Consider the following 14,965-nt stretch of genomic DNA (forward strand, 5'->3'; position numbering starts at 1 on the left):
AACAAAGAAGGAAGAGAGTTTAAATTTTCAATTGAATAAAAAAATAATGTAAAACCTGGGTTTCACATACTATTTATCCACAAGTAACAACATAAATCCTGATACCTGTTACACTGTTTCTAGTGAATTGATAAAAACAAAATCTTTACTCACCAGCCTCTCCAGTATCATTCAGTTTCTCCGAATGTGCTTCGTAGACATAACAACAGTAATAGTGTTTAGCCTGAATAACACCCAGAAGTTTCTCTTTGCAATGTAAATCAACACTAGTCATAATTCAGCATAGTATTAGCCCTTATTTACACACTTTCTGGTGTAAGCACCACCATCAAAACACAGTCGCCAAGTCATCCCTAAATGTAAACTTCACTAACCCTGTGCAACTAATTGCTCACAGTTCTTTATACTCACCACTCCACAACCCCTCCTTCCATGTGTACTATAATGGAGTTCTAAAGTTTTGATGCTGTCTGGTACGAAAGGACCTTATTTGTACATCAGTTGAGTGGAAAGTTGAAAGGAACACTGCATTTGCACTCACAAGAACACATACAATATCATGACATAGAGGCTTTTTTTGTTTTTTCCATTTCAATAAATGACCTATGGATACTTTTCAATAAAAAAAAGTAAATGACCTATGAATATGTCACCAAAATGTTGATACATAAGTTCAATGAAAGTTGGCTGAACCATTCTAGAACGCTCATGTTAGTCTGCATTCATGATTTTATGTGGGAATGTACAATTTTAAGCCTGAAGTGTTCAATTAAAGAGACGCTCAGCTAATGCACAGTTATGAAGTTTGACAATGATATTCCAAATAAACAGATGAAACCTTAAGTCAAATTTCTCAGTGAGCTTTCTATTTAAATTTTACTAAAATGACTATTTTTTGCAACTACCCTTCCCATTGCCTCACTCCAGCATCCCCCATGCTCTCTTCCACTCACTTTAACTAATACAGTCATCTATCTCTATTCTTTCCATTAATAGCTATTTATTTAAGTAAAAATATAACTAATTTTTCATGTGCTAATTAACATTTTCTCTCAAACATTGTACATACAATTTGCTAGCAATTTCTAATAGCAATCATATATATCAAAAACAAATATAAGAGAGAATTCTACCACAGAAAACAGAAAACCAACTGTTCCTACCTCCTAAGGTTTCTAATAAAGCAAGCCTAGGCAATTGGCACATTTCCTTGCTGATTATTGTTCTTAAAAGGGTGTACTTTCCTCATTAATTGCTTTTCCCCTTGAAAATGAATTATGTAAGGTTATAAAGTGTTATGACCTTCAAGGACAACTAGCATAACAGGAGCACAACCTATGGCCAACAAGCACAATTGCAGGAGGAGAATCTCCATACAATTCCTTCAAAACAGCAAAAGCATCATTGCAACTCGTAAGCTATCTTTAGTTCCATGGATGCAACACTAGAATGACAGAGTTCATGGCATTACAATTAAAATTCTTGACTGCAGGCAAATATCCTTGATTACTTCTATCAGCTATGCTCAATGTGTACAGCACATGAAAGAAAAAAGGAGGCAAAATCTGCAGGCTAGTTAGAGACTTTGTTTAAGTATGAGCAACATTTTGGCTTATGTGAAGCATACCAAACATGGAAAGATAATACATCATCTAGATTACCTCTTGATATACTAAACAGAACATAAATTAAGAGGACAAACTATGACATGCTATTGTTGAGAAAATCAATGAGCAATTAAAAAAGGTTCCATGTTGAAAGAAGTTGAAACAAAGACTGAAAAGAATTGCCAATATACTTTATAAGAAAAAAAATCAAGGCAATCCAAACAAGTTCACTTTCTCTCGTTGCCATCAGTTGATCATATTCTTGAGATTCTTTTCTACTCAGTAAAATAAACTGTAAAATATGTAGAGAAAGAAAAAGCTTTGTTCCTAGGTTACTTGTACATGATTGACCAGGGGAAAAAATCCTCACTGCTTTAGCTTATGGACCTCCAGTGAGCTCATTTATGCAATTAGAAACAAAAGATTAGCAGTAGATTTCTGCTTATAGAAATTTCAAATTAATATCATCCATTATCAGCACTTGGCTGTGAAATCAAGCTGGAAAAGCTGCTCCTCAAATTTCCAGCCAGATCTTCTCTGCCTGATTTCTGAAGCTGCTTCGTAACAGTCATATACACTGCAAAGTTTGGTTTTAGACCCTTTTCTATCATCTCAGAAAGAATACTTTGTGCAATGACTGGTTTTCCTCTTTTTCTATGAAGACTCGCCAACAAACTGTAAACTATGTTGCTTGCTTGCTTGTACTTATCACTACAAACAACCACATAGTTGTGTGCCTCCTCATACTGCTGCAATTTGAAGTAACCCTTGACAAAGGCAGCATGCGTTGTAATCCGAGGTTCAATACCGCTTGAATCCATTTTATTGAGCCACTCAAACGCCATATCTAACCTACCAAGTCCACAGTAATAACATATAAATATCTCAAACGTCAATGCATCCAGTGGACAGCCACTTTCCAGCATCTGTTCAAGCAGTTGACAAGCCTCAGCAACTTTATCATTCTTGCATAAACAACTGAGTATATTGTTAAAAGTTTGGGAATTTGGGTTACAACCAACTTTGATCATCCAATCAAGTATCTCTCTAGCTCCTTCAAAATCGCCTTTACGACACTGTCCTCTAATCAAAATATTGTAGTTCGACAACCTCTTCTCTGCTTTTGCAATTACATATTTAGCCATTTCAAAGGATTCTAGAGCACACAACATCTCTATCAAAGCATGGATTCCAGAAACACTACATGAGCCACCGATTCTGTTTAACACCTCGACCACTTTGCATATAGATTTCTTTGTTGCGGCTTTACTAGAAATCATAACAGGTACAAATCCGAAAGCCCTATGATTCAGACGTATCCCATGTAGCTTAAAATCGTTCAAAAGACTAGCTGCTGAGTCAAAGTCATCTAATCTCCCACAATTATCAATAACCAAACTACAAATGTCAGAGTTATGATAAAACTGGGGATGTGATTCTCGAATCCAGTAGAAGAAACGCAAAGCAGAAACTTTCTCGTTATTTAAAATCCGAAAAATGGTATTCAATGATGCCTCGGATAGACTTACATTCATTCCGTCCAACTTGGATTCCAAATCGTTCTGACCGCTTCTAATCAAACTGACAACCTCCAAAGCTTGCTTCCTACTTGCCATTAGCCCTGAGACTGACACTGAGAAACTTCGAAACCACCGAAAATCATACAAATTGAAAAATTGAGAAGATGGGTATGCCGTAGAAAGGAACGAGGAGAACCCATTTGAGGAAACGAGAGAAGCTGAAGAATCTGAAGAAGAAATGGAGTGAAATTGATGGAAACTGAGAATCGGGGGCGGAGAGGGCTTAGGTAAGAGGAGGGTCTGGGGAGAGGAAAAGAGAAAGGGAAGTGATTTGGAAGAAACAGAGAAGAGAAGAGAAGAAAGGCAGTAATGAGGAATGGGGAAGTGCCTGAGATTGAGATTTCGTCTGGAGAGATAAGAGATCTCCATTCATACGAGCGAACTGCTCTGATTTCAGGGTTTTAGAAAGGGTTTTATCAATTATGAAAGCAAGACAGAAGAAGCGTGCGCGGAGCTGAGTTGCGTTGAGTTGGTCGGAACTCGGGAAGGTGAGTAAAGGGAACAGCAAGTGTGCATATATATTTATGTTATGACATGTAAAAGTTATTTAATAATATTTTTATTTATTTTTAATCAATAAAAAATGTGTAATTTTGTTAACTAAAATTTATAAAATAATTTTGTCTTATCTAAAAATAATTAAATAAAATAACTCAAGAGAAATATGGAACCAAATATAGGAGATAAAGGTATAATTTTTTTATAAGTTTATGAATTATTGAAGAGTAAAGTGAGAATACAATGAAGAATTATATATTTTTTTTAACATTCATCCTTTGCATTCTTGATTTCCTATATTTTTTACTTTTAAAAAAATTATTTTATTTTATTTATTTTAAATCTTATTATTTGGTTTAATAAAATCGAGTCTTTTATTTTTTTTATTTATTAAAAATAAATTAAATTATTATCAAATAGTTTTTACATTCGAGAATACTTCTACATCAAATTACTAAATAAAATTTTTTATGACAAACTCATTGGTAGTACTAAATAAAATTTTTTTAATATATATATATATATGTGTGTGGGTGCATTTTGAATTATAAAATGAGAAGTAAAACCTAACTATAGAGCAAAATTTAATAAAATTTAAAAATAAAAACAAGTTAACAGGTAAATAAAAATCCCTTGCTAATAAAACGAGTAGTAATAAATAAATATATGTTTTATTTTTTTTTTTATACATGTCCCGATGCGTATACAACAACAACAACTTATTTAACTTTATATAGAATAAATACTAAAATACCTCTATATATACACAAAAGTTATATATATATATATATATACACATATATATAAAGTTGGTGTATACAATAACACATGAAACACAGGGCAATTAATTTGATGTTCTGATAAAATACCTCTAACAACAACTTATTTCGCTTTGTATAGAAGGAATACTAAAATTGAAACTAAAGCAGCAAGGGAAGAAAAGAGCATGCAAGTTTTTGTGAGAAGGGGCATGCCCTTGGACTTAATCAGCCCAAGAGCGTCTGATCTTGTTGGAAGGGCTGGAATTGCTCCCTTTCTAGTTACACAAATTGCTCCACAAGCATTTGCAAACAACAAAGCTTCCCTCAGTCTCCCCTCATCCTGCAAATATATATGTATAGATATATAGATAATTTCATTCTTAAAACTTTTGTAGCATTTGGAAAGTGAATTTCAAATTTAAAACCCAAGAAGTGCATTAATATAGAATGAGAAAAAAAGTACATGGAAAAACTTAGTATCCATGGCCAGTGAGACCAGAATGGATCCAACAAACGCATCACCAGCTCCAGTTGTATCCACTGTTTTCACTGAAAACCCATCGACCTTTCCTTTGAAATGCTGTTTCAAAACATGATGCCATGCAAATGTGACTACTAAGAAATTTTCTCATCCGCAATAAGGAAATTTAATTGGTTTTGTTGTGTGTGCATGCACGCGTGCGTGTACGTATCAGAGAGAGAGAGAGAGAGGGCAAGTACCTTAGTGAAGTATCTACAGCCTTTCTCTCCATCAGTGACAATAAGCAACTTGAGATTCTGATGCCATAGAGACAACACAACATCTTCCCTTCCAGGATCCCCTTGAGTGAGAAAAGCTACCTCATCATCACTCACCTACATAATCACAAACTCTTTCAACAATTTTAAAAAATTGCATAAATGACAGAGCTCTAACATTCCTACTTAATTTTTGGTCATGATGTTATTTGTATATAGGAGAGAGATAATCTATCATAATTTGATGACACAAGACAAGAAGGATCATGGTGCAATTTTTTAATTTGTGGGGGACAATGGTGGATTTAAAATTTTATATAAGGAATGAATAAAGGATAATTATAAATTAATGTAGTTATATTATATATATATCAAATTCTACACTTATAATATAAAAAGTAAAAATTGAAGGGTAGCACGCGGTGGGGGGTGACTTGGGCATTTAGGAAGTGAGTGATACAAAAGTGAGAAAGATAAGGGAGAGAGGAGGTGGGAGCATAGGGAGGCAACTAAGGGCAAAGAATCTAGGCTTCATATTTAATTTATATTATTATATAAAGTCAATTGTTAAATTTGGTATCACGAATCAAACCAAACCAACTTATTTGACGAAATTAATTACTTAAAAACTATTTAACATCATAACAAAAATAAAGTTAAAGTTTTTTTTTTATTTCTTTATTTTACTTATGAAATGCATTGTATAATACCCAATTCTCTATAGCAAAGAGAGATCATTTTTTAATTTACTTTACTCCTCTTGTAAAACACTTTTTCCCCTCAGAACATCGACTTTTTTTCTTCTATCCATGTATTGAGTGTGGCATGTTCTAACTATTTAAAATACTAATATCTACATTTATATCCAAATTAACACATTTTTTTGCCTTTTCATTCCAAAAAGTAAAACCAAATAGTAACATTAATATAACAATTAAAACAGAGAGTCTTCTTCAAAGGTATTCAAGAGTCAAGTTACTCGTCTAAGTTCATAGGTTTGACAAAAAATTAAATCAATGAGAGAAGCATAATTGGTCATGAGAGTAATAAATGATGCATATTTAGTTAATTTTAATTTTAAAATATTAATATAACATATAAAATAATATGTAAATGAATGGGTTAAACCGACTCGATCCGTCGTGACCTATGGACACTTATATTTAATCTTAAAAAATGAGAGTTTCTCTTTTCTTTTCTTTTTTTTTTTTTTTTTTGTTGTTTAAGCTTCCATGAGTAAATATGATATTACCCTGCCACTTTCATCCATCAAGAGAAAGAAAATTTATGCTTACAAAGCAATTATAACTAATTTACCTTGATGAAATCAGCATAGTTCCATATGCTCAAGATCCCATCCCTAGCAGCCTGAGGAGAAGGCCAAAGAGGAAGCCTCACATTTGGTCATAAGAAAGAAAAACCCCAGCTTCCCCGGCAGCTTTCATGGCTGCCATGTGAGCGGATCGGCATGGCTCTGATATCAAGCTTATGGACCCATAATGGAATATCTTGGCCTGCTTGATCATACTTATTTTCAAGTCTGATTCCTTCAACAACATGTCAGCACTGGGGTTTCTATAAAAAGTGAACTCCCTCTCCCCATTTTTCTTCAGTGTCACAAATGCCAGTGCAGTTCTGGCATGGGGATCGAAGCAGATGCCATCAGTGTTCACCCCATGTTTCTTCAAGACATCAACCAGCATGTGCCCAAACTCGTCATCCCCAAACTGTTACATTACCGCGAACACATGTCATTAAACTAAAAACAAAAAAAGAAGATATATATATATTAAGAAATGATCAACAGAGAGGAAGAGGAGGAAGGAGGAGAGGATCGATGGAGAACCTTGCCGATGAAGGCAGAGTTGCCGCCAAGCTTCTTGATAGCGCAAGCAACGTTAGCGGGTGCACCGCCAGGTGCTTTGAGGAAAGCAGAGGACTCAGCCAGAGACGCACCAGCAACGTCTGGAACAAAGTCAATGAGCATCTCCCCGAAAGATACGATGAGCTGTGGGTTTAAACTTGCAAATGAGTTAGCCATGTTTTCCTTCAACGTTTGGTGATCTCTCCCAATACTTGTGTGTAACTCTAAAGATTGAAACCAACTGAGGTACACCGGTGCCAACCTATGTGCTCGCTTATATAAGCCAAGAATAGTCCTTTGGCAAGTAATACTAGGAATATCGCAACTTGAACCCCCCACTAAGAATTCTATGTGTAAAGCTAAGAATATAGAGATGAAAAGAGTGGGAATCGCTACTAAGTATAATCCCTCATGGAAATTAATAAGCGAAGAATAGTCACTTAGGGAAAACAAAGGTATTGCAACTTAACCCCTCCAACAAGACTCGTATGTGTAAGCTAAGAATTGGAGATGAAAAAATGGAATAGCTACTATTGCCATCCTAATAAATTTTTGTTACTCTCGCCCCTTAAGATTTAATCGAAATTTCAAGCAAATTTATTAGTTTTCGAAATTGATACTTCATCGCAAAAAATATCTTTCGTTAGATACATAAGCACAGTCGTTAGTATTTTCATTAGTTTGATGACATGGTAATATTAAAATAATAATTTTACACTTTATTAATTTTAAAAATTATTATTTATATAATTTTTATTAATTTTTTTAATTTAAAAAATATAAAATAATAACTTTTTAAATTAATAAAGAAAGAAAAAGACATTTTAATCCTTTCATAATCTTTATTAATAGTATTTACACTTTTGTGACTGTATCCATTTTGAAAACTAATAAACCCATTTGAAATTTCGATTAAAATTTAAATTAAAGTGAAGATATTTTATCTTAAATTTTAATATGCTTAATCTTCATCATGTCTTAGAAACACGACATGTGTCCTAACTAGAGATAAAAAATAAAAATTAAAGTTTAGAGTTTATTCGTACAATAATTGTTTATCAATCTTTTATCTTACATTGTATTTCATTTGGTGTTTCTTTTACGTTATTACGTACGTGTTCAATATATATATATATATATATATATATATATATATATATATTAATGTTGTTTATTTGGATGAAAGAAGTGTTATTGTGACCCTTTTTACTAATTTATTTCCCTTTATTTAATTTTTGGCGATTTTTTATTGTGGCTTTTGATTGGTTTGGATGCTGAGTTTTTTGAGGTTTTTTTTTTTTAAAGGGAAGTGTATTTGATTTTAGGTTCTATGAAGATGTATTAGTGTGTAACCTTAGATGGATGTGGTGACCCTTTTTATGGTGGCTGAGGGTAGAGCTTGGCAGTGACAATGAGAAAATGAGATGGTTTGGGTAGCTATGGTGGTTATTGGGAGGGGAATTGGCGGTTGTTGTATGGTGGCAGTGGCTTTTGTGTGTGGTGGTTTATGAGGCTGTATATGGTGGCTTAAGGTGTCTTTTAGATGGTTTTGGGTGAATGGCAGAGGTTGAAGTGTTGGACAGTTAGTGAATTAGGAGTACACGTTTATCATCCTGATATAATTAATTAATTGTGTCACTTTCATGTTTATTATTAATATCTTATATTTATATAATACGATTAAGATATGAAAACACAATTAATCGTGTTATATTCATGCTTATTGTTAATATTTTATATACAATATGATCAAGACACAAAAACATAAATGATGAAATATATGTAACCAAAATACTTAATTATTATAAAAAATTATAACAATAATTTAAAAATATAATAAACAAATATATCCCCTTTCACATTAATAAAAAAATTTTACCAACATCTATGCTTTTATATATATATATATATATATGATAAAATAAATTATTGATGACCGTTTATATATTAATAGATATAGATATATAAATATAAATATAGATTAACCCATACAAATCTATATTTATAATATATATATAAATATGGATGTTAGAAAACTTTTTGATTGATGAAAATAGTGTTATTTGTTTATTGTATCTTTAAATGGATATTTTAAATATTTTCTTATTATTAATACTAATAAAAAAATTTTAATTATTTTGCAAAAGGTAAAATTTTCTTTCATTTATAACTATATAAAATTTCTAATTATATTGAATGAGTTTCATTAAAAAATATTTTTTAAATTCTAATAATATTAAATAATTTATAAATTAATATCACAAAATTTCAATTATATAATTGAGACATTAATTATCTTTCGTATATACTTGTCTTCTATTTATATATAATTAACTTTACATTTTAAAAATCCAATTATATAATTATTATTTATGATTAAATATTAATATTAAATTAAAAGCTGAAATAGAAAAGCAAACAAGGAGTAGTAGGAGGTTTTGACAAGAAGCGGCCATGGACGTGCCACGAAGCTGATCTCGTGGTCCGGCGTGGTGAATGAAGATCTAAAATATTATGAGAGAAAGAGGGAATAGGATCGCCAGCAATGAAGAAAATGGATCTGTACAAGGTGCTGGGGGTGAATCGGAGCGCCACCAAAGAAGAAATCAAAGACGCGTTTCGAAAGCTGGCGGTGAAGTATCACCCGGACAAGCACTCCCAATCGCCGAAACCCGTCCGAGACTCCTCCCTCCTCAGGTTCAAGCAGGTCTCCGAGGCCTACGAAGTTCTCAGCGACGATCGCAAGCGCGCCCACTACAATCTCACTTCTTCTTCTTCTTCTTCTTCTTCTTCTTCTTATAGTTATAATCATCGATACAGAACAGCCAGCCGCGGCGGCGGTGGCTACGGTTACGCTTCTTCCAATTCTTACTCTTATTCTTATAGTAATAACAAAAGTAATATCTGGCAGATTGAGCTTCGCTTTTTCTCTACGCGCGCCTTTCTTCTCAATCTCGCCTTTGCCGGGTAATTTCCTTGAATCTTTGATTGTTGCTTTTTTTTTCCTTTCCCAATCCCTAAATTGGGATCATTTGTTATTTTATTTTGAATTTATTTTCTTCTGCTGACCCTTGCAGTGCTTTGTACGGTGGAATTGTTGCAATTGATGCCAGCAGAGAATCACTATGGAAAATGCATAATTCTGGGGTACGTGTATGACTTTAACAATTGCTTAAGAATCCAAATACAAAGCTGCAAACTTTACTTAAAACCAATCAAAATAAGATAAGGGTAAACCCAAATTTGAGAAATATAATTCTAAGACTCATAAGCAACTGATAAAAGCCTCAACAAATAAGTATCATAGGAAGTAATCCCTTGGTTAGCTTCTTCTTTGTTCTGCATTATATACCTATATGAAGCTGTTAGCATCATTACTTAAACATTCTTAGTGCCTTATGGGAAGGTCAAGATTCAGCTTTCTTGTTGTTTTTAAGCATAATCTTAGGCATTTGATTTTGGATATGTTAGATGTGGCAGAATTGCAATGACTTGGACAAATGTTCATCTCTAGCCATGCCCATTTTATAGCTTTTTGTTTATTTATTTTCAAAAGTGGTTATAGAGGATATACATGTCAAATTACTAACATATTCTTTCTAGTCATGGCTTTTGTTTATGACATTGTCTTGTATGGTCATATGACCGTGAATAAAGCCTTATAATTCATCATAAAAGTCTGAAAAACCAGACTCACTAAACCCTAAGTAACAGGAGATTACTTTTGAATAATAAGGCAATGGACTAAATTGCAATATGACCTGTAATGTTTTGCCTAAGGGCAATTTTTGGTTAGATTGGATGTGAAAAGATATTCAATATTTAGAAACTTGCTTCAGAACGTTACTGATTTTAAGTTATTATTCAGAAATCATTTGAAGAAGCCATGGAGTCACTTGAGAAAGCCAAAGCACATAGAGATACGTAAGAAGACTATTGTTCAAACTCTGTCTGGATTCTGCTAGCTTGAGTTCCAATATTTTATCATGGTGTGATGTTTCCACAATGTCGTGAGATCAAGAGCATTTCTGTACAGTTCCTTCTATTTAATCGTTCATACAGTGTTATTTACATCATAGTTTTCAGTGTATGATAGTATAAGTTATTGTAGTACAAGGTCAACTTCTCAAAAATGTAAACAAATGGTTGTATATGTTAATTGTTAAAGAAACGACCATGTCTAACTTCTCTGCTGCTGAACCACCATTATAACCAATTCTAGAAGAAGTTAATTCTATTGAAAATGAATCTTCCTCTTCCTTTATACAACAGGCTACAGCACTATTATTGTTGTAGCATTCTCTTCCTTGTAATGCTAACGGTGAAGAAAAAGAAGCGAAGAGCCTGCTGGCTCCTGTAAGTAAGACTTTTTTATGTACCATATGATAGAAATCGAATAAATTCAAGTTGGAGATTATATTTGAGTTTAGCTAATGTTGCTTCTGTTTCTTCTTGTGCCATTTTGTTAAAAGACATATACGAGGGGGAACATATTAACATTTTTCTGAATACCAGCCAGTTTATGTGATTATTTTGAGGGAAATTGACTGTTTATCTTTAGTGAATAGAGTATTGTACATCTTTCTGAACAAGGAAAGCTTTTTTCTCTTCAACTTAAAAAAAAAAAAAAAAACTGATTGCGCATGGAGGAATCACTTAGGCTTTTTTCTTTTACTTGGGTTATTCTTAATCAAGGTCATATTTGATATTTTGCATTGTTATCGGGGTTTAGGATTTAGCCTATAAATGCCCTCATTATCGTTTTTTTTTTATTATTGTAGTTGGTGTTGGATGGTGAATGGTTGAGATATTGACATTTTCTCCCTCTATTAATTTTGTTCTGTATTGTGTTCTTCTCTTTAAACTTCTTCTGTTTCTCCCTGAATTGCCTCTGTTTCTCTCTAATTTATCCCCGTCTATGGTATCCCTCTGATTTCTATTATCTATTCTTTCTCCCCCCCCACTACATAAGAAGGCTATTACACCCTTTGTATATCTCTATTTTATGATGCACTGCTGGTCTTTGGAAGGTTGAATGTGTGCTATTGAAGGAGGAGACTTAAAACTTTGGAGGTCCTGAATTCATGGCATAAAAATGTTAATTGATGATTCACAAGATGAATATATGCATATGTTTTTTAGCAGATCAATTGTTTGTTATCCATCCTATAGTGAAAGTCATACACAAGCAAGTTTATTGTTCTCTTGCTTCGCAATGGCTGCAATCTACTTACCACCTTTCTTTATATGAATCTTTTAATGCAGTCCCCACTTTTTTCATATCTTCTCCAATGGCTATTTCTGTGCCTAACTTGATATACCCTGGGTGAATATATGATTTGATAATTATATTTAATGTATCGTCGGTGTATATATGATTGGACGACGAAAGCAGTACATACAAACCATATTAACGGTTTCGATTTAATGCACTAAAATCATTTTCTTCTTTAATCGACTAACTCTCCATTGAGTGAGATTAGACTGGAGAAAAGATTTATCTTTTATGTTGTCAATATGGAAACAATACTAATCAAATTAACTATTAGGAGTCAATATGATAGAAACTTTTTTTTTTTTTAATTTACAACTCCCCCATGAATGAGATCAGACGAGAGAAGGGATTTATTAACTTTGTTTTTTATATACAAGTCTGTACTAATTAAGTCTAACTCACTTTATTAAATCATAATTATAGATTATAATATTGGTTTTTTATAGAAATCAAATTTAATTAAAAGGGTATTGTGGACATTAATTGAACGGCTAAAAATTCGCCACGTGTAAGTATCGGAGGGGTTGTTGCTGTTGTCGAGCTGTGGCAAGCCACGCTCCTTCCTTCCCTTACTTTTCTTCTCTCTGGAATATTCGCAGAAAGCTCTCGAAAAGGACGTTTCGCTTTGCTTACCCGCCCTTCTCTTCTCTTGTCTTCTTTCTTAACAATTCCGAAGCTTTTAACCCTAGAGAAAAACCAAACAACATCAACGAAAAATGGCGTCGTTCGAGGAGGCACCGCCTGGTAATTCAAAGGCCGGAGAGAAGATTTTCAAGACCAAGTGCGCCCAGTGCCACACCGTCGAGAAAGGTGCCGGTCACAAGCAAGGTACCCTTTTTCTTTCTTTTCTCTGATTTAATTTCATTGGATCTGTTGATGTTAGGTGCTTTGTGTAGTAATATATTTGATGATTTGGAAGGGTCTCTTATCTCTGAATTCCCATAGATCTAAACAGCAGCTTCAAGCCAAGTATCTGTTCCTGAAAGTTTGAGTTTTGGGGTTGGATTATAATTTTATGAAATAATTGCGATGGGAAAATTTTCTTTTGGATTAGAAATCTGGGTTCAGGTTTTTATTGTCATTCTTTTCTAAATCAGGGCCCAATCTCAACGGTCTGTTTGGAAGGCAATCGGGTACAACTCCAGGGTACTCATACTCCGCTGCTAACAAGAACATGGCTGTGAATTGGGAGGAGAAAACTCTGTATGATTACCTCCTCAATCCTAAGAAGGTTAGTCTGCTAACATAACCCATTTCACTCTTCAAAAATCACGCATTTTTAGTGTTTTTGTAATATAAGCATCTTGATATCATAAATCTTTCCTCAGATTATGTAGGAATGTTTTGATAATTGTTATAAGTACTGTGATAGTTCTCTGCTTGTGATTATGGTTGTCCTGCTCTTTCTGGTATATAAATAATTTTATTTATTGCCATACTTGTTTATTTTCTGGGATGTGAATTAGCTTCATGCCTCTGCTTTCCTGATAGTGACAACAGAAGCATAATCTTGGGTAAATTGCTTTTTCTCTAAATATAAAATAATACTAGAATTTATCTAGGTGTTTATTGGCGGGGGGGGAGGAGTGAAATAATTACATGGTTTGAACTGTGCTGATGCTGAGGATGTGTGGGAAGTTGTGGACTGCCATTAACAATGTCATTACTCATGAACAAGCACTTTTTTTTTTTTTTTTGTCTTTTTTGAATTCTAAAATTTGTGCTCATTTGAGAGATAGAATTTTAGTGTTTCTTTCAAAGGTATTGAAGCCATTCTGTATTGTGCATGTTTATTAACACTTATAGGAATAAAAATCTTGTTTTTGTGGATGCTCTTAATTTGTTGTGTGTGCAGATGTTCATATCTTTCATTTTTGGCTGCTGTTCTTATCAAATTCGTTGTTTATGTTTACTGAAAAGTATTGCTCACCTTGGTAAAATTTTTGTGCAGTACATCCCTGGAACAAAAATGGTTTTCCCTGGATTGAAGAAGCCACAGGAACGTGCTGACCTCATTGCATATTTGAAGGAATCTACAGCACCCTAAATGGTTTTGCACAGTCTTGGTTTACCTACTCCATTTTGCAGTCATTGGAGATTGTTTCTCACAGCAAGGATATAATAAATTCGACCTTGTTGGTCAGCCATGCTCTTTGTAGAATGAGCATTCTTAGTAATTGTTTATTTGAGAAGAGGTTGCCATTGCTGTCATAAGTAAGGCATATTCAATTTAGACTTCATGAATTTCTGGTGAATTACCAGCATGCAAATGAGAATTTTTTTCATACTGTTAACCAAATTCCACTGCTTCTCATTTCAAGTTTTATTTGGCGGAATGTTTAAACGTAATGATGCTATTTTCCAGCTCAAACCTCAATACTCTATTCTAGGCAGTTTATGTGGGTATGTCAGTGTTAGGGTGCATGTTTTGGTTGTGTGTGCTCTCCCATCTTCATGAAGAAATGTTCCTTTTATGGTTTTATGGAAGCAATTGACATGAGACATTGCTTTTCCTAGCATCTGTAGGAAGATGCTGATGATATGTTGACAAGAAGCTGTGGAATGCTAGTTGACATACTGAGTGATTGCCTTGCCTTGGCTTAGGCTATCTTTAATTGTTCGGTAACTGTTTCATGAAAAAG

General features: G+C 33.5%; 4 protein-coding genes across 4 annotated transcripts; 2 read left to right on the top strand and 2 right to left on the bottom strand.

Moving 5' to 3' along the window:
• Positions 1–1,777: 1,777 nt before the first annotated feature.
• LOC18592883 (uncharacterized) lies at positions 1,778–3,670 on the bottom strand. The gene has a single exon (XM_007019807.3). It carries the CDS (start codon positions 3,554–3,556, stop codon positions 2,072–2,074), a length of 1,485 nt encoding a protein of 494 aa, XP_007019869.3. The 5' UTR covers positions 3,557–3,670; the 3' UTR covers positions 1,778–2,071.
• A 774-nt stretch (positions 3,671–4,444) lies between these two features.
• Positions 4,445–7,279, bottom strand: LOC18592884 (putative fructokinase-5). Its single transcript, XM_018125294.2, is given in 6 exon segments — positions 4,445–4,786; positions 4,910–5,026; positions 5,167–5,301; positions 6,502–6,590; positions 6,593–6,911; positions 7,031–7,279. Coding segments are annotated over 6 exon segments (1,074 nt in total). The 5' UTR covers positions 7,226–7,279; the 3' UTR covers positions 4,445–4,567.
• Positions 7,280–9,454: 2,175 nt separating this feature from the next.
• On the top strand, positions 9,455–11,219 carry LOC18592885 (Chaperone DnaJ-domain superfamily protein). The gene is made up of 3 exons (XM_007019809.3): positions 9,455–10,015; positions 10,126–10,195; positions 10,917–11,219. Exons 1-3 carry the CDS (start codon positions 9,594–9,596, stop codon positions 10,974–10,976), a joined length of 552 nt encoding a protein of 183 aa, XP_007019871.3. The 5' UTR covers positions 9,455–9,593; the 3' UTR covers positions 10,977–11,219.
• A 1,691-nt stretch (positions 11,220–12,910) lies between these two features.
• Positions 12,911–14,729, top strand: LOC18592886 (cytochrome c). Its single transcript, XM_007019810.3, has 3 exons — positions 12,911–13,151; positions 13,421–13,554; positions 14,275–14,729. Exons 1-3 carry the CDS (start codon positions 13,040–13,042, stop codon positions 14,368–14,370), a joined length of 342 nt encoding a protein of 113 aa, XP_007019872.1. The 5' UTR covers positions 12,911–13,039; the 3' UTR covers positions 14,371–14,729.
• Positions 14,730–14,965: the final 236 nt, after the last annotated feature.

The sequence above is a fragment of the Theobroma cacao genome, chromosome 8 (genome assembly GCF_053813885.1).
Source record: "Theobroma cacao isolate CCN51 chromosome 8, ASM5381388v1, whole genome shotgun sequence".
In the NCBI taxonomy this organism is placed as follows: Eukaryota; Viridiplantae; Streptophyta; class Magnoliopsida; order Malvales; family Malvaceae; genus Theobroma; species Theobroma cacao.

Coding starts and splice junctions, on each gene's coding strand:
- LOC18592886 (XM_007019810.3), top strand. CDS start 13,040: ATGGCGTCGTTCGAGGAGGCACCGCCTGGTAATTCAAAGGCCGGAGAG. Junction 13,152..13,420: donor AGGTGCCGGTCACAAGCAAG/GTACCCTTTTTC, acceptor TTTCTAAATCAG/GGCCCAATCTCAACGGTCTG. Junction 13,555..14,274: donor ACCTCCTCAATCCTAAGAAG/GTTAGTCTGCTA, acceptor ATTTTTGTGCAG/TACATCCCTGGAACAAAAAT.
- LOC18592883 (XM_007019807.3), bottom strand. CDS start 3,556: ATGGAGATCTCTTATCTCTCCAGACGAAATCTCAATCTCAGGCACTTC.
- LOC18592885 (XM_007019809.3), top strand. CDS start 9,594: ATGAAGAAAATGGATCTGTACAAGGTGCTGGGGGTGAATCGGAGCGCC. Junction 10,016..10,125: donor CTCAATCTCGCCTTTGCCGG/GTAATTTCCTTG, acceptor TGACCCTTGCAG/TGCTTTGTACGGTGGAATTG. Junction 10,196..10,916: donor GGAAAATGCATAATTCTGGG/GTACGTGTATGA, acceptor GTTATTATTCAG/AAATCATTTGAAGAAGCCAT.